Genomic DNA, 27846 nt, shown 5'->3' with positions numbered 1-27846 from the left:
TTCACTCACCATAAGCACATGTAACACACTTAATGGCTGTTAATCACAGAAAAGTAGTTTAATTTGGCAAATGTTCAAATTGTTAACTGTTAATAAGCAAAGTGACGAGCAGTAAGGGGGCTTTTAGGACCATTGTAGTCCCTTATGGCCCATACTCACGGGCTACAATTGTCGCCACAACACGCGGCGTGCGCACCCAGAACCGTCGCTCGTGTCGCCAGGCGATTGGCGCGGTCAATCGCCCGGTGACAGTTGCCGCCGCAACTTCGCCGCAACTGTCGCTAATCGACAGCAACATAATAGAAAATCCGCGGCGCTTCCGGCGAGGGGTAGGAACGTCGGCGACAGCTTCCTTGGCACGGCTGATCCCTCTTCCGCGTGTGTACGCGGAGGGACCTGTACATGGAGGGACCTGGCGACGAGCTGTCGCCGGCCTGTCGCGCACACGCTCACATGTGCTGGCGACAGGCCACAAATATAGCCCGTGAGTATGGGCCATTACACACTCCAATGAGTTCTGGTTCACCATGAGCCTGCTGGTTAGTCTGTACCTCTCGATGTTACAAGCCCTACTGCATAGAGCCAAATTAATCCATGCCATGCACTGATGAGGATCAAACAATCCGAAACAGTCTGTATGCATGTTGGATTATTATGGCTCTGTACAAATTAACAAGCTGACACATCATTGCATTCCAGCAGTTCTGGAGGTGTGTTTAGCTTCTAAGGGTAACAATGGTTAATTTGCATATATTCAGCAGTGATGCACTGGGAGACATCTCAAGCTCACTCCAACCTGAATTACCGCAAATTCTTTCTGTCTTAAGAAAGCAAACTTTTTGTTTTTCTAAACAACCAATAACAATCATCTTACTGAGATGAGGTAGAGATAAACTGATGCGCTTGCTTGCACTTTGACTGCACTTTGCTTTGAATAAATCGTAGTGCATGTGTCCTGCTGAACTGATCTTGTGTCTCCTCTTCTTGCAGTGGGCAAAGCGTGGCTGTACACATTTCGTTTGCTCCTCAGGTGAGTTCCCACTACTTAAACTCACACTACTCACCATTTGTTGTCTCTGGTATTTCCTGCCATATGAATTCTATAAAATGAGGAATGTCTAACAAGAAGGACAGATGGTGAGACATTTGTTGAGTATAACATTAGCTAGGACTTGTTTAGCTTCCAATTAGGGACACCTCAAAAGCTCACTCCAGCCTGAATTATCTCAGATACCTTCTATTTTACGAAAGGCAAAATTTTGCTTTACATAGCATTTTAGTAAGGAGGTGTTTTGATCTTGTTCAGCCCCTACACACTCCTGAGAGTTTAGGTTCACCATGAGCTTGCTGGGTAATCTGTACCCTTCCAATCAATAAATTCCAGAGAAGCCATTAGCACTAGAAGATGCAAAAAACTGCACCCATCCAATCATGCAGTGTCCAAGAAATGTGTGTGCAATAGAACGCACCTCCAGCAACATTTATAATCAACCGTAGCTTTACAATATAGTACCAGGACTACCTTCAGCTCAGATTTTGTTTAGGCAAAAGAGGGCCATATACAATTTACTTTTCTCCTAGGGGGCTAGGTGATATTTTCCCACCTTATCAATAAAATGCCTTTCAAGCCACCAGCAAGCAGGAAAATACAATCCATTTCCAGGAATATATTGAGATATTTTCTTCTTAAAGTGAACCTGGCCGAAGCTCGGGTTCAAAAGAAGTTCTTACCCTAAAAAAAGGCAAGCCTCAGGATCCCATTGAGGCTTCCCTCTCTTGTCCGCAACCCCCCATTGCAGAACGCGGACCCCCTCTGAGCCGGGGCTGCGCAGCTTCCCTTTCTGCATTAATGGCCACGCTGTAGCCTCGCGAGCCCGTCCGCTCATGCGCAGTAGCACTTAGCCCGCGGCTTCAGCTTACTGTGCATGCGCGGGCGAGCTCAGTCGGCTATTGCACAGCCATATAGACGGAAGAGAAAACTGCACAGCCCAGATCTGATTAGCAATTCGCTTATCTTCTGGCCGGGGCTTAGCGACAGCAGACTAGAGAGGGAAGCATCAATAGGATCCTAAGGCTTCCCTCTCTTTAGGTACCGTATTTTTCGGACTATAAGACGCACTTTTTCTCCCCCAACATTGGGGGGGGGGGGAAAGTTGGTGCGTCTTATAGTCCGAATACTAAATTTTGTGACTGCCCCTGTCCTTCCCCTTGTCCCCTCTGGTGCCTGCTGTCCCCTGCCCATCATCCCCTCTTTTGTACACTGCCCCCTCCTCCCTGTTATCACTATCCCCCGTGACCCCTCTGCTGTCCTATGTCCCTTTAACATAGATAGGAAACCGCTGCAGTTTACCGGCAAGTACCGGTATATACACACCAAGGGAAGTGGCCACACAGCTTCACATATACCTCGTCCACGCCGGTGTCCTTTGCCCCGCTACAGAGAACGCTACAGGTAACCGGCAAGTTTTTTCACAATCACGGAAAGAAGACATACAGCTTCAGAACGCAATGTCCAATCAGGCAGGGGGCGCTGCGCGAGACGGCCAATCACAGCCCTCGCAGCTCACTGCTTACTCCCAATCACGAGCCTTGATGACAGAGTCCTTGTCCCGCCCGCTAGACTATCGGGAAGGCTGTGATTGGCCGTCTCGCGCAGCGCCACCTGCCTGATTGGGTATTGCGCTCTGAAGCTGCGTGGCTCCTTTCCGTGTTTGCCGGTCATCTGTAGCGGTTTCTGTCGGGGGGGGAAAGGACACCGGAGCGGAGGAGGTATATGTGAAGTTGTGTGGCCACTTCTCTTGGTGTGCATATACCGGTACTTTCCGGTAACATGCAGCATTGTCTGTCGGGGGGGCAAAGGACACAAGCGGAGGAGGGATATGTGAAGTCTGTGTGGCCACTTTTCTTGGTGTGTATATACTGGTACTTGCTAATCTGCAGAGGTCTTGTTATCTATGGTAAAGAGGCAGAGGACAGCAGAGGGGCATGGGGGACAGCGACACCAGACTGGGGGGGGGGGGCAAGTGTATACCAGAAGGGATGATGGGCAGGGGGCAGCAGACACGGGGGAGGGTGGCAGTATACACCAGAGGGGATGAGGGGCAGGGGGAGAGCAGACACCAGAGGGGGAGACAGTGTAAACCAGAGGGGATGATGGGCAGGGGGCAGCAGACAACGGAGGGGGGGGGGACAGTGTATACCAGAGGGGATGATGGGCAGGGGGCAGCAGACACCAGAGGGGATGATGGGTAGGGGGCAGCAGACACCAGAGGGGCGGAGGCAGTGTATACCAGAGGGGATGATGGGCAGGGGGCAGCAGTCATCAGAGGGGAGGGACAGTGTATACCGGAGGGGATGATGGGCAGGGGGCAGCAGACACCAGAGGGGGGGGGGGACAGTGTATACCAGAGGGGATGATGGGCAGGGGGCAGCAGACACCAGAGGGGGGGGCAGTGTATACCAGAGGGGATGATGGGCAGGGGGCAGCAGACACCAGAGGGGGGGGGGGGCAGTGTATACCAGAGGGGATGATGGGCAGGGGACCGCAGACACCAGAGGGGGGACAATGTACACAGCGATACCCAAGGGGGCCAAGGACAGGTGGAAGGGACACAGAATGCTGGAAGCCACCTGCTGGCATTGGTAATGAAAAGCAGCATCTCTTCAGCCAGGCACCCTCCTGGTAGCACTGCCTTCCCTCTCCAGATTAGGATGCGATCATCCTAGTGGCCAGCCAGCATTAGAGCCTGATTTCTCTGTGATCTGCTGCTAAAGACAGGACTCAGCTGAAGAGCTGCTAAAGGAGCTAATTAGTGAATGTTAATAGTTTGCAGTTTCTGTTATTTTATCAGAGAAGCCACTGGAGGACAGAGTACGCAGGAACGGGGGACAAAAAAGGACACAGGTGGACATAGGGGGATACAGGAGGAAATAAGGACACAAGGGGGACAATAATTGGGGCAGAACATATACAAGATGCTCTTGGACCATGGACCTACCAGGATTAGTATAATTTTTTTTTCCTATGATTTTTATGCTCTAAACTTGGGTGCGTCTTATGGTCCGGAGCGTCTTATAGTCCGAAAAATACGGTAAGTAACTGGTTTTGTGTGCCTGAGCTTCAGCTCGAGTACACTTTAACCACTTCCCGACCGCCGTATATACAATTGGTGGCCGGGAAGTGCACCCCGCAAGGACCGCCGTATAGACAAATGGCGGCGGTCCTTGTAGGAGCATGGGCGGAGCGATCGCATCATCCGTGATGCGATCCTCCGTCTGGCGCCGCTCACCCGCCGCAACATCCCGCCGGCCATACGGAAGCGCCGGCGGGATGTTAACCCGACGATCGCCGCATACAAAGTGTATAATACACTTTGTAATATTTACAAAGTGTATTATATAGGCTGCCTCCTGCCCTGGTGGTCCCAGTGTCCGAGGGACCACCAGGGCAGGCTGCAGCCACCCTAGTCTGCACCAAGCACACTGATTTCCCCCCCCCCCGTCCCAGATCGCCCACAGCACCCATCAGACCCCCCCTGCCCACCCCCCAGACCCCTGTTTGCACCCAATCACCCCCCTAATCACCCATCAATCACTCCCTGTCACTATCTGTCAACGCTATTTTTTTTTTATCCCCCCCCCCCCCCTGCCCCCTGCTCTCTCCTGATCACCCCCCTCCACCCCTCAGATTCTCCCCAGACCCCCCCCCCCCCCCCATGTACTGTATGCATCTATCCCCCCTGATCACCTGTCAATCACTTGTCAATCACCCGTCAATCACCCCCTGTCACTGCCACCCATCAATCAGCCCCTAACCTGCCCCTTGCGGGCAATTTGATCACCCCCCCCACACCAATAGATCGCCCGCAGATCCGACATCAGATCACCTCCCAAATCCATTGTTTACATCTATTCTCTCCTCTAAACACCCACTAATTACCCATCAATCACCCATCAATCACCACCTGTCACTTTTACCTATCAGATCAGACCCTAATCTGCCCCTTGCGGGCACCCAATCACCCGCCCGCACGCTCAGATTGCCCTCTGACCCCCCCCTTATCAATTCACCAGTGCATTAATTACATCTGTTCTTCCCTGTAATAACCCACTGATCACCTGTCAATCACCTGCCAATCAACTATCACCCATCAATCACCCCCTGTCACTGCCACCCATCAATCAGCCCCTAACCTGCCCCTTGCGGGCACCCACACCAATAGATCGCCCGCAGATCCGACATCAGATCACCACCCAAACGCAGTGTTTACATCTATTCTCTCCTCTAAACACCCACTAATTGCCCATCAATCACCCATCAATCACCCCCTATCACCACCTGTCACTGTTACCCATCAGATCAGACCCTAATCTGCCCCTTGCGGGCACCCAATCACCCGCCTACACGCTCAGATTGCCCTCAGACCCCCCCTTATCAATTCGCCAGTGCAATATTTACATCTGTTCTCCCCTGTAATAACCCACTGATTACCAGTCAATCACCTATCAATCACCCCCTGTCACTGCCACCCATCAATCAGCCGCTGTCACTGCCACCCATCAATCAGCCCCTAACCTGCCCCTTGCGGGCAATCTGATCACCCACCCACACCAATAGATCGCCCGCAGATCCGACGTCCGATCACCTCCCAAGTGCAGTGTTTACATCTGTTCTCTACCCTAAACACCCACTAATTACCCATCAATCACCCCCTGTCACTGCTACCTATCAGATTAGACCCCTATCTGCCCCTAGGGCACTCAATCACCCGCCCACACCCTCAGAATGCCCTCAGACCCCAGCCCTGATCACCTCGCCAGTGCATTGCTTGCATCTATTCCCCCCTCTAATCACACCTTGAGACACCCATCAATCACCTCCTGTCACCCCCCTAGCACACCTACCCATCAGATCAGGCCCTAATTTGCCCCGTGTGGGCTCCTGATCACTCGGCCAAACCCTCAGATCCCCCTCAGACCCCCTTCCGATCACCTCCCCAGTGCATTGATTGCATCTATTTTCCCCTCTAACCACCCCTTGCGACACCCATCAATCACCTCCTGTCACCCCCGTAGCACTCCTATCCATCAGATCAGGCCCAATACAACCTGTCATCTAAAAGGCCACCCTGCTTATGACCGGTTCCACAAAATTCGCCCCCTCATAGACCACCTGTCATCAAAATTTGCAGATGCTTATACCCCTGAACAGTCATTTTGAGACATTTGGTTTCCTGACTACTCACGGTTTTGGGCCGGTAAAATGCCAGGGTGGTATAGGAACCCCACAAGTGACCCCATTTTAGAAAAAAAGACACCCCAAGGTATTCTGTTAGGTGTATGACGAGTTCATAGAAGATTTTATTTTTTGTCAAAAGTTAGCGGAAATTGATTTTTATTGGGTTTTTTTCACAAAGTGTCATTTTTCACTAACTTGTGACAAAAAATAAAATCTTCTATGAACTCGCCATACACCTAACGGAATACCTTGGGGTGTCTTCTTTCTAAAATGGGGTCACTTGTGGGGTTCCTATACTGCCCTGGCATTTTAGGGGCCCTAAACCGCGAGGAGTAGTCTAGAAAACAAATGCCTCAAAATGACCTGTGAATAGGACGTTGGGCCCCTTAGCGCACCTAGGCTGCAAAAAAGTGTCACACATGTGGTACTGCCGTACTCAGGAAAAGTAGTATAATGTGTTTTGGGGTGTATTTTTACACATACCCATGCTGGGTGGGAGAAATTTCTATGTAAATGGACAATTGTGTGTAAAAAAATCAAACAATTGTCATTTACAGAGATATTTCTCCCACTTAGCATGGGTATGTGTAAAAATACACCCCAAAACGCATTATACTACTTCTCCTGAGTACGGCGGTACCACATGTGTGGCACTTTTTTACACCCTAAGTACGCTAAGGGGCCCAAAGTCCAATGAGTACCTTGAGGATTTCACAGGTCATTTTGCGACATTTGGTTTCAAGACTACTCCTCACGGTTTAGGGCCCCTAAAATGCCAGGGCAGTATAGGAACCCGACAAATGACCCCATTCTAGAAAGAAGACACCCAAAGGTATTCCGTACGGAGTATGGTGAGTTCATAGAAGATTTTATTTTTTGTCACAAGTTAGCGGAAAATGACACTTTGTGAAAAAAAACAATTAAAATCAATTTCCGCTAACTTGTGACAAAAAAATAAAAACTTCTATGAACTCACCATACTCCTAACGGAATACCTTGGGGTGTCTTCTTTCTAAAATGGGGTCATTAGTGGGGTTCCTATACTGCCCTGGCATTTTAGGGGCCCTAAACCGTGAGGAGTAGTCTTGAAACAAAAATGACCTGTGAAATCCTAAAGGTACTCATTGGACTTTGGGCCCCTTAGTGCAGTTAGGGTGCAAAAAAGTGCCACACATGTGGTATCGCCGTACTCGAGAGAAGTAGTATAATGTGTTTTGGGGTGTATTTTTACACATACCCATGCTGAGTGGGAGGGTCCAAAGTCCAATGAGTACCTTTAGGATTTCACAGGTCATTTTGAGAAATTTCGTTTCAAGACTACTCCTCACGGTTTAGGGCCCCTAAAATGCCAGGGCAGTATAGGAACCCCACAAATGACCCCATTTTAGAAAGAAGACACCCCAAGGTATTCCGTTAGTAGTATAGCGAGTTCATAGAAGATTTTAGCATAGGTATGTGTAAAAATACACCCCAAAACACATTATACTACTTCTCCTAAGTATGGCAATACCACGTGTGGCACTTTTTTGCAGCCTAACTGCGCTAAGGGGTGCAAAGTCCAATGAGCACCTTTAGGCTTTACAGGGGTGCTTACAATTTAGCACCCCCCAAAATGTCAGGACAGTAAACACACCCCACAAATGACCCATTTTGGAAAGTAGACCCTTCAAGGTATTCAGAGAGGGGCATGGTGAGTCCGTGGCAGATTTCATTTTTTTTTTGTCGCAAGTTAGAAGAAATGGAAATTTTTATTTTTTTTTGTCACAAAGTGTCCTTTTCCGCTTACTTGTGACAAAAAATAATATCTTCTATGAACTCATTATGCCTCTCAGTGAATACTTTGGGATGTATTTTTTCCAAAATGGGGTCATTTGGGGGGTATTTATACTATCCTGGAATTCTAGCCCCTCATGAAACATGTCAGGTGCTCAGAAAAGTCATAGATGCTTGAAAATGGGAAAATTCACTTTTTGCACCATAGTTTGTAAACGCTATAACTTTTACCCAAACCAATAAATATACACTGAATGGGTTTTTTTTTATCAAAAACATGTTTGTCCACATTTTTCGCACTGCATGTATACAGAAATTTTACTTTATTTGAAAAATGTCAGCACAGAAAGTTAAAAAAATCATTTTTTTGCCAAAATTCATGTCTTTTTTGATGAATATAATACAAAGTAAGAATCGCAGGAGCAATCAAATAGCACCAAAAGAAATCTTTATTAGTGACAAGAAAAGGAGCCAAAATTCATTTAGGTGGTAGGTTGTATGAGCGAGCAATAAACCGTGAAAGCTGCAGTGGTCTGGTAGAAAGCCCTAGGTCCTCAAGTGGTTAAAGTGGACCTGAGCTCTTGCACAGGACAGAAGGAAAACAATGAGAAATGCACCCTGTATGGATTTAGAGAGTTTAGCCTGTCTAATTCCCCCTTATCTGTGACTAATCACCATATCACCATGGTATATTGATCTCTCAGCTGTGTCAGTGGCTGCCTCGGCAGAGCAACTACTTTGTATTAACCCTATGTCTGCTTCCACGAAAGCAGATCCATGTTTTTCTTTAAATGTTATTATGCTGTGTCTTATCTTTTAGAGCAGAGCGCTTATCGCTGGCGAGTTTAGTAATAGGATATGGCCCATTGCCGGATCCTCACTGATCACCCTTCATTCTCTGTACATGTAAGCACAAATGGCTAGCTTTGCCAATCTTTATATACCAGCAGGGGCGTAGCAATAGGGGTTGCAGAGGTTGCCACTGCATTGGGCCCCGAAGGGCCCTCCCTCAACTGCAGTATTAGCTCTCTATTGGTCCTGTTCTCATAATAATCACTTCTATAGATACTTTGAATAGTGGTAATCCTTAAAGAGAACCTGAACTGAAAATAAAAAGTCAAAATAACCATACACGGGTCATACTTCCCTCCTGTGTAGTCTACTCCTCAATCTCTTTCTCCTCTCCTGCGTCCCATTTGTCCACTGTGATCAATGGAATTCTCCATCTTCCATTTTAAAAATGTCGATTACCCCATAACAGCTTCCTGGTCAGCACACTGTTAAACTGTAATATCACTCACTTGAGCCATAGCGAAACATGGACATTACCTTGCACATTCAGTTGTAACTGACAGCTGCTGATATATAACTGACAGCAACTGGTATATTTCAGATCTGACAAAATATTGTCAGAACTGGAAGGGATCACTGTAAGAAGAAAATGGTGAGCTTCTGAGAGGAACTGACGGTAAGGTTAGTATGTAATTTCATTTGCAGCTACGTCATGTGTTTATTTTAAATAATTTTACTCGCTTCAGGACAGGTTCCCTTTAACAAGCTGTTCCCCATCCCCTTCTTACACCTCTGACACTGTAGTTGCCATTGGCAGGTTTTGGAGTGCCGTATCAATTGTTATGTATAGAGTGCTTGGGGGGCCCCATTGTAAAACTTGCTCCTTAGCTACGTCACTGTATACCAGCGCACTATGTAAGTGAAAATATCCCAGTTTCCCCATCCTCTAAAGTCAATGGCAGACATAAAAGAATCCTGATGTGAGGGTTAGGGAAAATGCCAATGTCTTTTGAACGTTCTGGGAATGTTAATGCTTTTGCTTGTTATTACAGGTGGTAATGCAGGCCTGGCAGCTGCTTACAGTGCCCGCATGCTGTCTATTCCTGCAACTATACTTGTGCCCACCACTACACCAGCCTTCACAATTCAGAGAGTTAAGGACGAAGGAGCCACAGTCTACGTAGTGGGAGAGGTAAACTTACACTAAAGTAGGCATTAATGACTCTCTAGACCAGCCTTTCTCAACCTTTCTACCCTTGAGGAACCTGCAAATAACTTTTTGATCTCATATAACCCCTGCAAACAATTTTTTTTGGCATGGTCTTTAAAAGTATGTGTGGCTGTTTATTTCACTACCCCCTATTACACTGCCACTCATACTGTCTCCTGAACCCCCAATTTAGGGCTTCTTGCTACAGTAACACCTATTATAGTGTGCTATATTATACTTCCCCCACGATTGGGGGGGGGGGGGGGACGCCAAGGAACCCCTTCAGAATACTCAAGGAACCCTGGTTGAGAAAGCCTGCTCTAGACCATCACACAACACAAGCATATTTAACCAGTTCACCCCCAAGGGTTTTTATCCTAATGGACCAGAGCAATTTTCAGTTGTCAGTGCTCCTCCTTTTTATTCCCTAATAACTTTATTACTACTTATCACAATAAAATGATCTATACCTCGTTTTTTCCGCCACCAATTAGGCTTTCTGTGGATAGTACATTTTGCTAAGAATTTTTTTTATTCTAAATGCATTTTAATGAGAAAAGCAGAAAAAAAAGAAAAAAAAATCATTATTTCTCAGTTTTCAGCCATTATAGTTTTAAAATTAAACATTCTCCTGTGGATAAAAAAAAAAAAAGTTTTATTTGCCCAGCTGTCCCGATTATTAAACCGGTTAAATTATGTCCCTATCACAATGTATGGCGACAGCATATTATTTTGAAATATAAGTGTTATTTTTCTGTTCTGTTTTTTTTCTTTCTGGCCATAATTACAAGCCCCTATGTAATAAATTAAAATTAAATTTCTTCCCATAAAATATAGAATAAAAAAAGCTGAGTCCCTAAGGCAACTATTTATTTTTTTTAAGCTGATTTTTTTTTTGGGGGGGGGGGGGGGGGGGGGGGGGGAGGGTTGGAAGTGTAATTTTATTAATGGTGTGTATATACTTGAAAATGTATGTATTTTGTAGGTGTAATATACTTTTTGACCACAAGATGGCGCTAGTGAACACGTTATAGGAAGTGTTCACTTTTTTTTTTACTACACTTTATTTAATTGTTACATTTCCTGTTTTTGTGAATGGACGTAGCCGCTGTTCGCGGTCACGTCCATTCACTCCAGGCACTGCGATTGGGTAGAGGACCGTTCGGTCTTGTTCCCCAATCACCCAGCACGGGATCCCGACGGAAACAGCGGCGGGTAGCGGCGCGCACACGGCGGTAGCAGCGGCGGGAATGAGCGACGTATTAAAACGTCATGTTGCCGCTAATAGCGGTAAGCATGACGTTTTAATACGATAGAATGCCGTTAAATGGTTTATGCATCTGAGTGAGGGCCGATTCACACTGCAAGAGCTTTTAAGCGCTAGAGATTTGAAAAGCTCTTGCTAATGCAATTTTATGGGGGATTTTTACAAAATCACATCGCTCCAGTGAGAACACTCACATGGGATAACATTAGCAAGAGTTTTTAACCACTTGAGGACCTAGGGCTTTCTACCCCTTAAGGACCGGCCACTTTTTTTCCCTTCAGACCACTGCAGCTTTCACTGTTTATTGCTCGCTCATACAACCTACCACCTAAATGAATTTTGGCTCCTTTTCTTGTCACTAATAAAGCTTTCTTTTGGTGCTATTTGATTGCTCCTGCGATTTTTACTTTTTATTAAATTCAGCAAAAAAGACATGAATTTTGGCAAAAAAATGATTTTTTTAACTTTGTGCTGACAGTTTTCAAATAAAGTAAAATTTCTGTATACATGCAGCACGAAAAATGTGGACAAACATGTTTTTGCTAAAAAAAAACCCATTCAGCGTATATTTAATGGTTTTGGTAAAAGTTATAGCGTTTACAAACTATGGTGCAAAAAGTGAATTTTCCCATTTTCAAGCATCTATGACTTTTCTGACCCCCTGTCATGTTTCATGAGGGGCTAGAATTCCAGGATAGTATAAATACCCCCCAAATGACCCCATTTTGGAAAGAAGACATCCCAAAGTACTCACTGAGAGGCATAGTGAGTTCATAGAAGATATTATTTTTTGTCACAAGTAAGCGGAAAATGACACTTTGTAACAAAAAAAAAAAAAAAAAGTTTCCATTTCTTCTAACTTGCGACAAAAAAAAAAAAATGAAATCTGCCACGGACTCACCATGCCCCTCTCTGAATACCTTGAAGGGTCTACTTTCCAAAATGGGTCATTTGTGGGGTGTGTTTACTGTCCTGACATTTTGGGGGGTGCTAAATTGTAAGCACCCCTGTAAAGCCTAAAGGTGCTCATTGGACTTTGGACCCCTTACCACAGTTAGGCTGCAAAAAAGTGCCACACATGTGGTATTGCCGTACTCAGGAGAAGTAGTATAATGTGTTTTGGGGTGTATTTTTACACATACCCATGCTGGGTGGGAGAAATATCTCTGTAAATGACAATTTTTTTTACACACAATTGTCCATTTACAGAGTTATTTCTCCCACCCAGCATGGGTATGTGTAAAAATACACCTCAAAACACATTATACTACTTCTCCCGAGTACGGCGATACCACATGTGTGGCACTTTTTTGCACCCTAACTGCGCTAAAGGGCCCAAAGTCCAATGAGTACCTTTAGGATTTCACAGGTCATTTTGCGGAATTTGATTTCCAGACTACTCCTCGCGGTTTAGGGCCCCTAAAATGCCAGGGCAGTATAGGAACCCCACAAATGACCCCATTTTAGAAAGAAGACACCCCAAGGTATTCCGTTAGGAGTATGGTAAGTTCATAGAAGATTTTATTTTTTGTCAAAAGTTAGCGGAAAATTGATTTTTATTGTTTTTTTCACAAAGTGTCATTTTCCACTAACTTGTGACAAAAAATAAAATCTTCTATGAACTCACCATACTCCTAACGGAATACCTTGGGGTGTCTTCTTTCTAAAATGAGGTCATTTGTGGGGTTCCTATACTGCCCTGGCATTTTAGGGGCCCTAAACCGTGAGGAGTAGTCTGGAAATCAAATTCCGCAAAATGACCTGTGAAATCCTAAAGGTACTCATTGGACTTTGGGCCCCTTAGCGCAGTTAGGGTGCAAAAAAGTGCCACACATGTGGTATCGCCGTACTCGGGAGAAGTAGTATAATGTGTTTTGGGGTGTATTTTTACACATACCCATGCTGGGTGGGAGAAATAACTCTGTAAATGGACAATTGTGTGTAAAAAAAAATCAAAAGATTGTCATTTACAGAGGTATTTCTCCCACCCAGCATGGGTATGTGTAAAAATAGTACCTTTAGGATTTCACAGGTCATTTTGCGGAATTTGATTTCCAGACTACTCCTCGCGGTTTAGGGCCCCTAAAATGCCAGGGCAGTATAGGAACCCCACAAATGACCCCATTTTAGAAAGAAGACACCCCAAGGTATTCCGTTAGGAGTATGGTAAGTTCATAGAAGATTTTATTTTTTGTCAAAAGTTAGCGGAAAATTGATTTTTATTGTTTTTTTCACAAAGTGTCATTTTCCACTAACTTGTGACAAAAAATAAAATCTTCTATGAACTCACCATACTCCTAACGGAATACCTTGGGGTGTCTTCTTTCTAAAATGGGGTCATTTGTGGGGTTCCTATACGGCCCTGGCATTTTAGGGGCCCTAAACCGTGAGGAGTAGTCTGGAAATCAAATTCCGCAAAATGACCTGTGAAATCCTAAAGGTACTCATTGGACTTTGGGCCCTTTAGCGCAGTTAGGGTGCAAAAAAGTGCCACACATGTGGTATTGCCGTACTCGGGAGAAGTAGTACAATGTGTTTTGGGGTGTATTTTTACACATACCCATGCTGGGTGGGAGAAATACCTCTGTAAATGACAATCTTTTGATTTTTTTTTACACACAATTGTCCATTTACAGAGTTATTTCTCCCACCCAGCATGGGTATGTGTAAAAATACACCCCAAAACACATTATACTACTTCTCCCGAGTACGACGATACCACATGTGTGGCACTTTTTTGCACCCTAACTGCGCTAAAGGGCCCAAAGTCCAATGAGTACCTTTAGGATTTCACAGGTCATTTTGCGGAATTTGATTTCCAGACTACTCCTCACGGTTTAGGGCCCCTAAAATGCCAGGGCAGTATAGGAACCCCACAAATAACCTCATTTTAGAAAGAAGACACCCCAAGGTATTCCGTTAGGAGTATGGTGAGTTCAAAGAAGATTTTATTTTTTGTCACAAGTTAGTGGAAAATGACACTTTGTGAAAAAAACAATAAAAATCAATTTTCCGCTAACTTTTGACAAAAAATAAAATCTTCTATGAACTTACCATACTCCTAACGGAATACCTTGGGGTGTCTTCTTTCTAAAATGGGGTCATTTGTGGGGTTCCTATACTGCTCTGGCATTTTAGGGGCCCTAAACCGCGAGGAGTAGTCTGGAAATCAAATTCCGCAAAATGACCTGTGAAATCCTAAAGGTACTCATTGGACTTTGGGCCCTTTAGCGCAGTTAGGGTGCAAAAAAGTGCCACACATGTGGTATCGCCGTACTCGGGAGAAGTAGTACAATGTGTTTTGGGGTGTATTTTTACACATACCCATGCTGGGTGGGAGAAATAACTCTGTAAATGGACAATTGTGTGTAAAAAAAATCTAAAGATTGTCATTTACAGAGGTATTTCTCCCACCCAGCATGGGTATGTGTAAAAATACACCCCAAAACACATTATACTACTTCTCCCGAGTACGGCGATACCACATGTGTGGCACTTTTTTGCACCCTAACTGCGCTAAGGGGCCCAGAGTCCAATGAGTACCTTTAGGCTTTACAGGGGTGCTCACAATTTAGCACCCCGCCCACTTGCCAGGACAGTTAACAAACCCCACAAATGACCCCATTTTGGAAAGAATACACAACAAGGTATTCCATGAGGGTAATGGTGAGGTCATTGAAAATTTTATTTTTTGACACAAGTAAACGGAAAATGACACTTTGTTAAAAAAAAAAAATAAAAAAAAAATTCTGCTAACTTGTGACAAAAACTAAAATCTTTTATGAACTCACCGTGCACCTCACATAATACTTTAGGGTGTCCTCTTTCCAAAATGGGGTCATTTGTGGAGTCTGTCCTGGCATTTTAGGGTCTCTGCAATCATTACATGTATGGCCAGTATTAGGAGTTTCTGCTATACTCCTTATATTGGGCATACAAGTAATGCACTCTGGGCTGAAAGGAAAAATGAACGGCAAACATACCTTGCTCCACATCAATGGCAGATCTTCCTCCACATCAATGGCAGTGATAACCTCAGGAGAGAGACACCCTGTGCCACCCTGCACTCAGGGTGAGCCACCAACTTATGTGACTGGGCCTCAGAACTTTAGTATACAGCATTATGCCTGTAGGATACAGCAATATGCCTGCCAATAGAGATGACTCTGTGTGGCATTAAAGCATCATCATAGGCCCAAATCACATATAAACCGGGGGTGTCCACACTCAAGGGAAATTCAAACATGCCGTCTTATATCGCCAACCCAGGACAGATCAGCAATATCAAGCATGGAAACCGATCCTTCTTCCCACTTTTATGCTTACCCGTTTTTTTGGTTTTCAAGCTCACCTCTCCTCCACGTGGGACAATGTGCGAAAGACCACTGAGTGTGTGCCTACTCCTATGTCTGGAGTTCCCTAGGTTCTAATAGTGTACCTGCTCGTGGTACCTCTCAAAGCACTCCCCTATGCATAGGCCAGGCTGGTCAGGACAGCGGGGACAATAAAAAGTGGTGTCATTCCTTCTCCCAGTCCTGCTGCAGACACGACAACGTTTTCTTCGGATGCGTTGACCTGGGGTACCTGGAATCTGATAGGCGTAATGCCTACCATGCAGTCGGCTAGTTGCATCTGGGGGGGGGGGGGGGGGGGGGGGGGGGCTGGCACCTCCTGGATACAGGATGTCCAGAATGATCTGTTCCTGAAATTGGAGGAAAGATCCAGTTCTCCCAGCCTTACTGTAGAGAACAAAGCTGTTGTAAACTGCCAATTGAATCAGATAAAAAGACACTTTCTTATACCAGCGTCTTGTTTTCCGGGTAATTAAATAGGGCGCTAACCTCTGGTCATTGAAGTCCACCCCTCCCATGTTGACATTATATTCGTGGACGACAAGGGGCTTTTCAATGACCTTAGTTGCCCGTTGAATTTGGACTGTCGTGTCTGTGTGAATGGTGGACAGAAAGTAAACGTCCCTCTTGTCCTTCCATTTCACCGCGAGCAGGTCTTCAGTACGCAAGGCGGCCCTCTGCCCCCGTTGAAGTCTGGTGGTAACGAGCCGTTGGGGGAAGCCCTGGCGACTAGGCCGTGCAGTGCCACAGCATCGGATTCCTTCTAACTTTAAGTGCTGAAAGAGGGCCACACTTGTGTAATAATTGTCCACAAAAAGATGGTACCCCTTCTGGAACAAGGGTGACACCAAGTCCCACACAACCTTTCCACTGCTCCCCAAGTAGTCAGGGCATCCGACCGGCTCCAATTTTGAGTCTTTTCCCTCATAGACCCTAAAACGACATGTATAGCCTGTGGCCCTTTCACAGAGCTTATACAGTTTCACCCCATACCGGGCGCGCTTGCTTGGGATGTACTGTTTGATGCCAAGGCGCCCGGTAAAGCGTAAGAGGGACTCGTCTACGCAGATGTTCTGTTCAGGGATATAAGCATCTGCAAATGTTGAGGACAGGTGGTCTATGAGGGGCCGAATTTTGTGGAGCCGGTCATAAGCAGGGTCTCCTCTTTCATGACAGGTTTTGTCGTCGTTGAAGTGCAGGAAACGCAGGATGGACTCAAATTGTGTCCTGGACATGGCAGCAGGGTACAAGGGAACATGATGTACTGGGTTCGTAGACCAATACGCCCGCAATACATTTTGTTTCATTAGTCCCAAGTGAAGGATAAGGGCCAAAAAGATTTTAATGTCGGAAACTTGGACTGGTTTCCACCCGAAAGGCTGGGCATACATGCTCTCCGGGTGCTCGGTGATGAATTGTGTGGCTTTACGGTTGGTCTCAACCACAATTAAGTCCAAGAGAACCTGGGTGATGAACAGCTGCAAAAAGTCTAGGGCCGTTCCTAGATGAGCTGTCGCCACCTGGACTCCAGACTGGGCGGTGAAAGGGGGCACTACGGGTGCGGCGGAATCAGGGGATTGCCAATCTGGTTGTGCCAGCACCTCTGGGAGTCTATGGGTACTACGGGCCCGTCTTCTTCTTGGTGGCTGCGACGGGGGTACTACTGCACTTGCCACCGTACCAGTTTCAACTTCCATGCTGACGCTTACCACTTCGCCAGGGTCTACAGAAGTACTGGTACCAAGTCCAGGAGATGCTGCGCTGCTGGTGCCTGTCTCACCAAGAAAACTATCAACAGCGCTAGCACCACCCTGCTGCCCTTGAGACGGATCCTGCGCCACCTGCGGTCTAACGACTTGGGGTCTGGTACGCCTGGCTCTAGCCGGGACCATAGCCTCGTCATCACTTTCGGTCAGGGAACCACTGCTTTCTACAGGTTCAAATTCGGACCCGGAAGATTCGACGGATGATTCTTCCCAAAAGAACTCATCCGACTGGTCCATGTACCTGTATACCTCGTCATCGGAAAGCCCCCTTCTTGCCATTTTGGATTGCTAAATTTATGGGGTTTTCCTCCGAGACTACCCAGAAAAAAAGAGCACCTACCTAGCAAAAGGAGTATTTGAGAGGTATTGAGGTTGGTGGGAAGTGGGGTCTCAGAGGCAATCAAACAATCACGGGACAATCAAATACAATTACAGCACAATCGACTCCAATCACAGCACAATCAAATCTGATGCACTCGGAAGGTGATGGGGGGGAGGGTGGGATTGGGTGTGGCGGGAAGTGGGGTCTCAGGCAATCAAACAATCACGGGGCAATCGAAGCCGATCACGGGACAATCAAATACAATTACAGCACAATCGAATCCAATCACAGCCCAATCAAATCTGATGCACTTGGAAGGTGATGGGGGGAGGGTAGGATTGGTTGTGGCGGGAAGTGGGGTCTCAGGCAATCAAACAATCACGGGGCAATCGAAGTCGATCATGGGACAATCAAATACAATTACAGCACAATCGACTCCAATCACAGCCCAATCAAATCTGATGCACTCGGAAGGTGATGGGGGGAGGGTGGGATTGGGTGTGGCGGGAAGTGGGGTCTCAGGCAATCAAACAATCACGGGGCAATCAAAGTCGATCACGGGACAATCAAATACAATTACAGCACAATCGACTCCAATCACAGCACAAGCAAATCTGATGCACTCGGAAGGTGGTGGTTGGAGGTGGTGGGGGGGAGGGTGGGGTTGGGTGTGGTGGGGGGGGGGAGGGGGGGGGGGGGTTGGGTGTGGTGGGAAGTGGGGTCTCAGGCAATCAAACAATCACGGGACAATCGAAGCAGATCACGGGACAATCAAATACAATCGCAGCACAATCAAATACAAGCGCAGCACAATCGAATACAAGCGCAGCACAGTCAAATACAATGCACTTGGACGGTGATTAGGAGGGGGGGGGGGGGCTGAGGGCGATTTGAGGGGGTGGGGGGTTGATCAGGAGCCTGCACGGGGCAGACTGAGTCCTGATCTGATGAGAGGCAGACACAGGGGGATACTGATCAAAGATCAGTTAGTGATTGCTGGGGAGGACAGATGTAAACAAAGAGCAGGGGATGTAATCAGAAGGGGGGTATGAGGGCAATCGAGGGCCTGGGCAGGTGATCAGTTACCCCCGCGGGGCAGTTAGGGTCTGCTCTGATGGGTGGGGGTGCTGAGGGGTGATGGACAGGTGATAGACAGGTGATCAGAGGGGGATCAGGGGGTAAGGTAGCTGTATACAGATGTATACAGTATACAGGGGGGTAGTCTGGGATGGGGTCTGGGGATGATCTAAAGGTAGGGGGGGGGGGGATCAGGGGTGACTAGGAGGCAGTTAGGGACCTAAACTAAGGGGCAGCGTCGCTAGTTAGTGGCAGGTGGGGGGGTGGGGGTTTTGCAGGGGTGCAAGGGTGCTAGGCAGGGGTCTGCTGGGGTGATCAGGGGGGGTATGAGGCCTGGGGTGGGTGATCAGGGGGGCTGTTAGGCAAAAAAACGCTGTGTGTTACAAAGTGCTTCCTCCTCGCTAGTGGTCTCTGCAACAATGAGACCACGAGGCGAGGAGGAAGCACGTATAAGGCACTTTGTTTACCTAACAAAGTGCCTTATACATCCTGTTTGGCTGATCAGGAGGATTCCTCCGCTCGCCGGCTCTGCTAAGTGGCCGGCGAGCAGAGGTAAAATGCCGGGCTTCCGACTCCCGGCGGAGGATCGCGTCACGGATGACGCGATCGCTCCGCCCATGCCCCTACAAGGACCGCCGCCATTTGTCAATACGGCGGTCCTTGCGGGGTCCACTTCCCGGCCGCCAATTGTATATACGGCGGTCGGGAAGTGGTTAAACCTAATGCAATTTTATGGGGGATTTTTACAAAATCACATCGCTCCAGTGAGAACACTCACATGGGATAACATTAGCAAGAGTTTTTAAACTCACAAAGTGCTCAGAAAAGCTCTTGCAGTGTGAATCAGCCCGACAGTCTCCTCCTATGCTGTGCATAGCAGTAGTTATACACTAACCAATGGAACAGATTCATTTCCATTTAATTTCCTCTACATTCTAATAAAAATAGAGATTATAATCCCTTGTGTTGCTAGTTTAAGCAATCCTAAAAGGAAACCTCAGGAGATGAATGCCACAGATAGATAGTATGGACAATGTCCTTTTTTATGGTATGTGATAAGAAAGCTAGCTCATGTCTTGTCACATTAGTTCACCTTTTTGTTTTTCCTTATATGCACTTTTCCCTACACCCCTAACAAAGCACTATTTAATGGGGCAAAACATATTGAATTTTAGGACATGAATAAAATTGTATAGCACAAGCACGTTATTTTAATGGACTATTTGTATCTGTATCTAAGGCCTGGTACACACTTTCAATTATGATTGGCCAATCGCTGACCAAATTTACCACCCCCATGTAGCATGAGGGTCAACAGATATAGGAACATTAAAGTGAACCTCCGGACTAAAAATCAACTCAGCAGCACTGAAAAGACTTGGTGTTTCTTTAACAGTTTCACAGCATCAGAACTTTGTTTCTCTTATCCAAGCCTCATTTTTAGCTGCACAGAAGAAAACTGCCCGGGCTTTTTCCCCCTGATGCTGTGCAAAGCATGATGGGATTTCTCATGTTGTTGCTCTCGTTCTGCTGTTTTGGTGCAATTTTTTTTTTTTTACATTTTGAATGTGACATTTAAAGCCTAGCGTGTGCAGCTGGGAGGGGTGATCAGGACACAGGACAGTTGGAACTGTGTCTTATGCTCCCTGTCACCTCCTTTCAACCAAAAAGATGGCTGCCCCCATGACAAAGATGGCTGCCCCCATGAATCATAATCATTTGCCTGTTCTTTTAAAACAGGGTGGGTAAAAAATTATATTACCTATCTATTCTAATTAACATAACTAATGTAACTTAATGACAGTATGTTTGTTTAGGCTGAAGTTCCCCTTTAAGAGCAGATTGTGTAGATAAACCCTCATACTACATAGAGGTGATAAATTTGGTCAGTGATTGGCCAATCATAATCGAAAGTGTGTCCTTTAAGCCTGGTACACACATCCAATTTTGATTGGTCAATGATTGGCCAATTTTACCTCCTCCATGTAGTATTAGAGCTTATCTACACAATCTGTTAATATTCAAAATCTTTTAGCCCTCATACAACATGGAGGTGGTAAAATTAGCCAGTCATGGGCCAATCAAAATTGGATGTGTGTTTTAGGTGATATTTTCACATTTGGTAAATAAAATGCCCTTTAAACCAAGCAAATACTCAAAATAACTTTGACAGTACTTTTTCACCTACTTTTTGGTACTTTTTGCATTGCCAAGTGCTAAAAACTTAATTTAAATTGAAGATGAAAAATTATCTCCTATGAGAAAACTCAGTAGAAAAAGTGAATTGCATATGGGCCATGGACAGGCTGCATCGCTGTGTACACACGTAAATACTCTCCAGCTATAATAACAAGCTTGATCATGTTTAAATGTATATATCTGACAATATCTGAACCATTTTTCTTTTCTTTTTTGATTAAAAGTTATTTTATATTGCAGATAAGGCTCTTATGAATTTATTGATAGCAATTTTAATTACATTTCATACAAGCAAAGTTACATGGTACGTTTTGTTAATTAAGAAACTTGTTTTCAATTGTAGATATTGGATGAGACCATAGAGCATGCTAAAGAGCTAGTGAAAAACAACCCAGGATGGGTGTATATACCTCCATTTGACGATCCTTTAATATGGTATGTTTTTTTATGCAAGCAACAGTACTTACTTTATGTAGACAGTAACATGACATAGATGAAAAAGACTCCAAATTATACCCAAAATGAAGACGCACTAACCTCCATGTTATATACCCTAGGCCTACTGATGAAAAACAAAAATCTGTGTTGGTGTGAATGATGAAAGTACCTGCATTGAGGGTTCTGTGCACTGAAGTGGTACCACTCACTGACCTGTTCTTTGATCTGAACAGTTCTGAAATTAATGGAAAGGATAGGTCGCTGTTCTTTGTGGAGTATTTCCTAAAATAGTGGCGTACAGCCTTGGGACTGTCACTGTAGCATTTCTACTGTTAACAGGTTCCTCTAACTTTCCAGTATTATTATTATTATTACTGAGTTAAAACATAAAAAAACCTAGTACATTTTAGCGAAGCCTGTTCAGATTTGATCCAATAAGGCAGAGACTGGGCTAATGGTGTACAGAATACATGATCATTCATTTTATATCACCATACTGAATGGCCCTAACACAATTTCACTTTTGGCCATGGAGAAAAAGGATGGACTCAGGCATTTGTGGAGTGGAGAAGGCAGATAAGTGTCACAGTCAGTTTTTCATGATTCAAACTGGTTCTGTGGATTCAGTTATAGCTCAAGCGCAATATAAAGCTGATCACAGGATACAGAGGGTGATTTGATATGCAGAAAGAGATTGACTACTTTTGTAAATGTCTACAAGCAAGTACATGACATGATCTGACCACCTTTAGGCCTCACTTCCACAGGCAGTTGATAGGTAGTGAAATATCTCTCAAACTCACAACTACTCGCTGCTGCCTGGTAACTGCTCACTGCTGCCTGGTAACTGCCAAACAGCAGTGAGCACTTACCAGGCAGCAGCAAGCAGTTGTGAGAGTTTGAGAGGCATTTCACTGCCTATCAACTGCCCATGGAAAAGTGGCCTTGGCCTTGCACACACTCTAAAAATCCTTGTCTGAGAATCATTTAGGGCTGTTTTGGCTGAGAATATAATAGCATGTTTACCGCTGTCCACAATTTCATTTAATGATTCACTATGGCCGATTGCTCAATGACAAGGGGTAAATGAGTGGCATTGTTCTCATTTGTTCCTCACACAATGGTATGCCACTTGTTTTTCTCCTAGTCGTACCTTCTGCCCTTTCCATAGACTAACATAAACTGCTTGGCTGCACTCAAACAGCATGTCTATACAGTGCTTTTAACTGTTGCATTAATAATTCATGAGCATTAGGGTGACAGAGTGCGTGTGTGTATAAGCTCCTTGAGATCTGGTTGCAGTATTATTTGTTGACTTATCCAAGTCTTCCTACAACCTCCCACAGACTGCCAAAACTCCTTGTTTTCTTGGTTACCATTTCTGATACAGTGCCTAGTGTATCAGTCCCACTCTCCAATGCAAGCTTACAAGCGTCAGACATTCCCCCCCCCCCCCCCCCCCTTTTTTTTGCCTCTGCACCACCAATTACTGTATTTTTTGGCCTATAAGACTCACTTTTTCTCCCCAAAAGGGTCTTATAGTCCTAATGCAGGAAGTTCCTGACTTGTGAATGCCTGCCAATATGCACCTCCAACCGGCCGCAATGTCTGGGACTCCCTGTACAGTGCCTCAGCAGAGGATGATGCAGAGAAACAAACGGAGGGCACAAAGGAGCATAGAGGCGGACACAGGAGGACACAAGACACGAGTTACAAGAGTGCATGAGGTGCAAAGGGGGCATAATCTACAAAATGCCCTTTCACCATGGATGCACCAGGTTTAATATATATTTTTCCCCCTTGTTTTTGTCCTCAAAACCTAGTTGTGTTATGGTCAGAAGCATCTTATATTCCTCCACAAAAAATACAGTATATACTTGTGTCCTTGAATATACTTATTCTTCAAATTCTGAAGTATATCTTTGTATTGTTGGATGTCCCCACTGCAATATACAAGTACCATGTAGATACGTTTTTAACCATCATTGTCAATACTGCATTTTGTTAATGGTACAAATGTAAGAACTGGTATAAAAAGGCTACTGCACACAACTTTTCTCCCTGGGCACCAACAAAAGAAATCCTAAATCGTGACCTAGCCTCTTCCCATACTAAAATAGCAGGCAGTTATTACCAATTCTCCCTTACAGTCATTTCAAAAACAAACTGCATGCGGCGATGGCACACACAAAATGTACAGTATATTGACAGACGCTATAGCTCATACATGTACGTCAGATCCACTGTGACTAGACACATTACCAATCATGCATAGCTTGGACCCAGCCTAAGTATACCGTATTTTCTGGTTTTCTTACATACAGGGAGGGCCACACATCACTTGTGAAAGAATTTAAAGAAAGTCTTCCTTCAAAACCTGGTGCTATTGTCCTGTCAGTAGGTGGTGGTGGCATGCTCTGTGGAGTTGTACAAGGCCTCCAAGAAGTAGGATGGAATGATGTTCCTATTGTTGCCATGGAGACTTATGGTGCTCACAGTCTAAATGCTGCTCTGGAAGCTGGGAAACTTGTAACTCTACCAGAAATAACCAGGTAAGTCATTGGGCATGATTCACAAAGCTGTTTTCACCTTATCTATGTTACATTTTTAAGTTCCCAAAGAGCAAACATTTTATATGATTACGGTAAGAAAAGTAATATTGAAATTAAGTTTCAGGAACAACTTAGTTTGAGTGATTATTTTGCTTGTAAACGTGTTGAAAGGTTATTTTTATCAGTTAGGTGAGAAGTCATTTATGAGAAGTTTTGTGAATAAAGCCCATTATCTTATTCTCAACTTGTCAATAAAAAGTTACAAAAAAAAGGCCTTAAAGCTATTAGACAGTAGACACATTGAGAAAGCCATTAAAAGTAGGCAGAAATAAATTGTTCCCATCCCTTAAGGTGGTCATACACAGGTCAGCATTTGACTTGACTTCGGACAAATCCGCTAGTATTACAAGAATGAAGAATTTTTAATTAATTTAAACCAGTTGATACAGAACCTGACTGGACACAATAGCTGGGAAAGTGTAGAAGGAGATTGATAATAATAATAATAATCCAAACATTTGTATAGCGCTTTTCTCCTGTTGGACTCAAAGCGCTCAAGAGCTGCAGCCACTGGGACGCGCTCAAGAGGCCACCCTGCAGTGTTAGGGAGTCTTGCCTTGAACTCCTTACTGAATAGGTACTTGACCTAGCCAGGATTCGAACCCTGGTCTCCCATGTCAAAGGCAGAGCCCTTAACCAGTACACTATCCAGTCATTGATGGTAGTAACGTTTTCTATGGCATCAAACAGTACAAAACTAGTGGGGTGCAGGAGGTTGATTATAACCATTTTTATTAAATAAAATAGTTAAACAATTTTACAAAATGTATATTAACTCCTTCCCGACCGCATAACACTAATGGGCATTGGGAAGGGGGCGCCTCCAAGACCGCCTAACGCCGATTGGCATCATGTCCTGGAGGCATAAATTAGCAGGGGATGCATGCGCGGCGGTTCCCTGCTAGTACACAGAGCAGGTAATCGGTAAACAGCCTGCCAGCCACGATAGCAGCTGGCAGGCTGAGCAAAAGAAAAATAAAAGCTATTTAAATGTGTACAGTGCTGCGGTCTAGCTCAAGAAAGCCCTGGCGCTTAACTGTCCCCTGGATCGGCTGTTGATCGTTGCATACATAGGCTGATGCCTATGTATGCAGCATGTAGTATACGGATCACAGTCAGGGATAATTTAGGGGAGGGAGGTGAGAAATTTAAGAAACTGGGTTTTTTTATGTAAAGACCACCAAAAAAAATCCTATGCTACTGGCAAGAAAAGGAGGTAAATTAATGTGGGTGCTAAGTTGTATGACCGAGCAATAATTCATTAAAGCTGCGCAGTGCGGAATTGTAAAAATAAAAATTGCCTGGTCACTAGGGGGTATAAACCTGTGGTCCTCAAATGGTTAAAAACAAAAAACACAATATACAGTGAAGGGGAAGGTGATAAGTGATGCTGAAGAAAGATAGGCACCAGCAATACAGATCACCCACTAGTGCTCTTAGGGCTGGGACCCACTGGAAGCATGATATGCAATGTTGAGTGCTTTTGGTAGCGATCTTCATCAGTTTTGAATTTAATGCAAGCAATTTGTACAGAAATTGCAATTTCTATAGCAATTCATTTGGGATTGTTATAGATTTGGTAGTAAAAGCAGTAATCATTCACTTTGTGTTGGAGCGTAAAAGCGTCAAAAATGCCTGCGATTTTAAGAAATCATGACTGCAACTGTGAGATCACGGCATTGACTTTCATTAACCTAGCATAGTGATGGCTAACCTTGGCACTCCAGCTGTGGTGGAACTACAAGTCCCATGAGGCATTGCAATACTCTGACAGCTCTAAGCATAACTCAGGTAGGCCGAGGCATGATGGGATTCGTAGTTTTGTCACAGCTGGAGTGCCAAGGTTAGCCATCACTGACCTAGCAGTTTTAATTTTCAACCGCAATTTTAGAATGCTGCTGAAAGTGCTCTAGTAGGCCCCAGGCCTTTACTACTGGCTTTGAGCACCTTGCAACGGACGGTCTTGCCACCAGCCCCAAGCAAATAAGCATCCTGTTCAGGAGATTAACAGATATTTCCTCTTTACCTTCTTATCACCAGTGTACTGTGGAGTGGTCTCTGCAACCACATAGGCACAACAGAGATGGGCATGACTATTAGGTAAACAGTACATCTCATTAGCGTTGCTAATACTGTAGTTTTGATTATCTGGCGGGAATGTGACATTTATCACAATGAGTTTTGTGATTGGGTATTTCAACCTTCTACAGTGTTACTTCTAGATGCTTTGGTTGCCTACACCTTGATAAAGAGGACCCTGCATGGCCCTGAATGGTTGGATTTTGTGCACCTCTTGCCTTAACACAAAAAGGTTAACATTTTGTTTTCCTTCTGGATTTCTTGTTCAGTGTGGCCAAGACATTGGGTGCTAAAACAGTGGGAGCTCAGACGCTGAAGGTAGCTCTGGAACACCCAGTATTTTCTGAGGTCATCTCTGATCTGGATGCAGTAATGGCCATTGAGAAGTTCTTAGGTAAGTTACAATCAAAAATATGTAAAAGTGTGGATAAACCTCCTGTGATATATTTGACTGACCCCTGTATGCATTTGTCTCTAGATGATGAAAAGATGCTTGTGGAACCAGCCTGTGGGGCCGCCTTAGCAGCAGTGTACAGCGACACCATTGGCAAATTGCAGAAGCAAGGCAAGCTGAGCTCTAGCCTGCATTCTGTGGTGGTCATAGTATGCGGAGGAAACAACATTACCCTGTCACAGCTCTTCCGGCTCAAGGAGCAGCTGGAGGTGGAGTCTGTCAGTGCTGCATAGTATTCCTGCATCATCCAGCATAAGGACTATTCACACTAACCATTCATGGGATGGGCTTCCAACTAGTGCCACCAGGGCACAAGAGCAGTACCCCAACAAAACTTATACCTCACAGCCTGTATGCAGCAGGTGTCACATGCACCAAATGTACACACAGCCATCAGGTGGCTGACATATCAGCTACTGAGTGCCAGTAGCAGGCCACTAGCACAAGATAGCCAATCTGTAATAAGCACATCCCTCATCTCTACACTAATTTACTGTATGTGTATGGCCTCTGGTATCCAGAGGTGCTTATAGCTTTACTAGGGCATTTTGTTTAATAAGCACAAGCTTCACAGAGGTTTGCCAAGCAAGGACAACTTTTGTGTTTAAACTACTGAGCAGAACTAAAAACTTGAAAAAAAAAATCTACCTCCGTAAGTCACTGTTGTACATACTATACCTTTTTAACGCTAATGTTTTATATCAAACAGTGGCAGAAATGCTGCCTATGAACTGTGATAAGTCAGTGGGTTCAAATGATTACCAATTGCTGTATGTTCTATGTATGTGTAACATTAAATCCTTTTCTCATACAGTGACTGAAGTGATTGCGTTTGGGAGGTGCTCAAACCAGCATTGCATGGAGTATATTATAAATGGCTGGAGCAATCGCCAGGCACTGGGCTAAATCTACTAATAGCTTAGAAATCAGTGTTCATTACCTTTTTGTGCAAAACGAGGCTTCTGCAGCAATAATTTTTTTTTTTTTTACTTGCCTGGGGCTTCTTGCAGCCCCCTATATTCCTCCTGATCCCCTCTGGCCAGCAGCGATGGCCCCTGCTAAGTAAGCCCATTGCCACGAGCACCCTGATCGCGCTCTAGCTGCTGGAAGCACTTTGCCTATGCGCAGTGCACAAAAATTACTACTGTGCATAGCACTTCCAGTAGCAGGAGCGCGGTCAGGATGGGCGTGCTGCTCCTGGCCAGCATTATGAGGGTTGCTGCTGCTAGCCATAGGGGATCAGGAGGACATTGTGGGCACAAGACAA

At 45.1% G+C, this 27846-nt stretch overlaps 1 protein-coding gene across 1 annotated transcript in view; it reads left to right on the top strand.

Annotated features, from left to right (window-relative positions):
• The window catches only part of SDS (serine dehydratase), a 34145-nt gene extending 6609 nt beyond the window's left edge, over positions 1 to 27536 (top strand). Inside the window, exons 3-8 of the mRNA XM_068271489.1 lie at positions 991 to 1030; positions 9856 to 9995; positions 21340 to 21431; positions 23759 to 23986; positions 26395 to 26519; positions 26604 to 27536. Coding sequence (XP_068127590.1) covers positions 991 to 1030; positions 9856 to 9995; positions 21340 to 21431; positions 23759 to 23986; positions 26395 to 26519; positions 26604 to 26812 — 834 coding nt within the window. The 3' untranslated portion in view covers positions 26813 to 27536. The remainder of the gene's footprint in view (positions 1 to 990; positions 1031 to 9855; positions 9996 to 21339; positions 21432 to 23758; positions 23987 to 26394; positions 26520 to 26603) is intronic.
• The last annotated feature ends 310 nt before the right edge of the window (positions 27537 to 27846 follow it).

The sequence above is a fragment of the Hyperolius riggenbachi genome, chromosome 1 (genome assembly GCF_040937935.1).
Source record: "Hyperolius riggenbachi isolate aHypRig1 chromosome 1, aHypRig1.pri, whole genome shotgun sequence".
Taxonomy (NCBI): Eukaryota; Metazoa; Chordata; class Amphibia; order Anura; family Hyperoliidae; genus Hyperolius; species Hyperolius riggenbachi.
The sequence above is the reverse complement of the archived record's forward strand: the minus strand, read 5'-3'. Positions and strand labels throughout refer to the sequence as shown.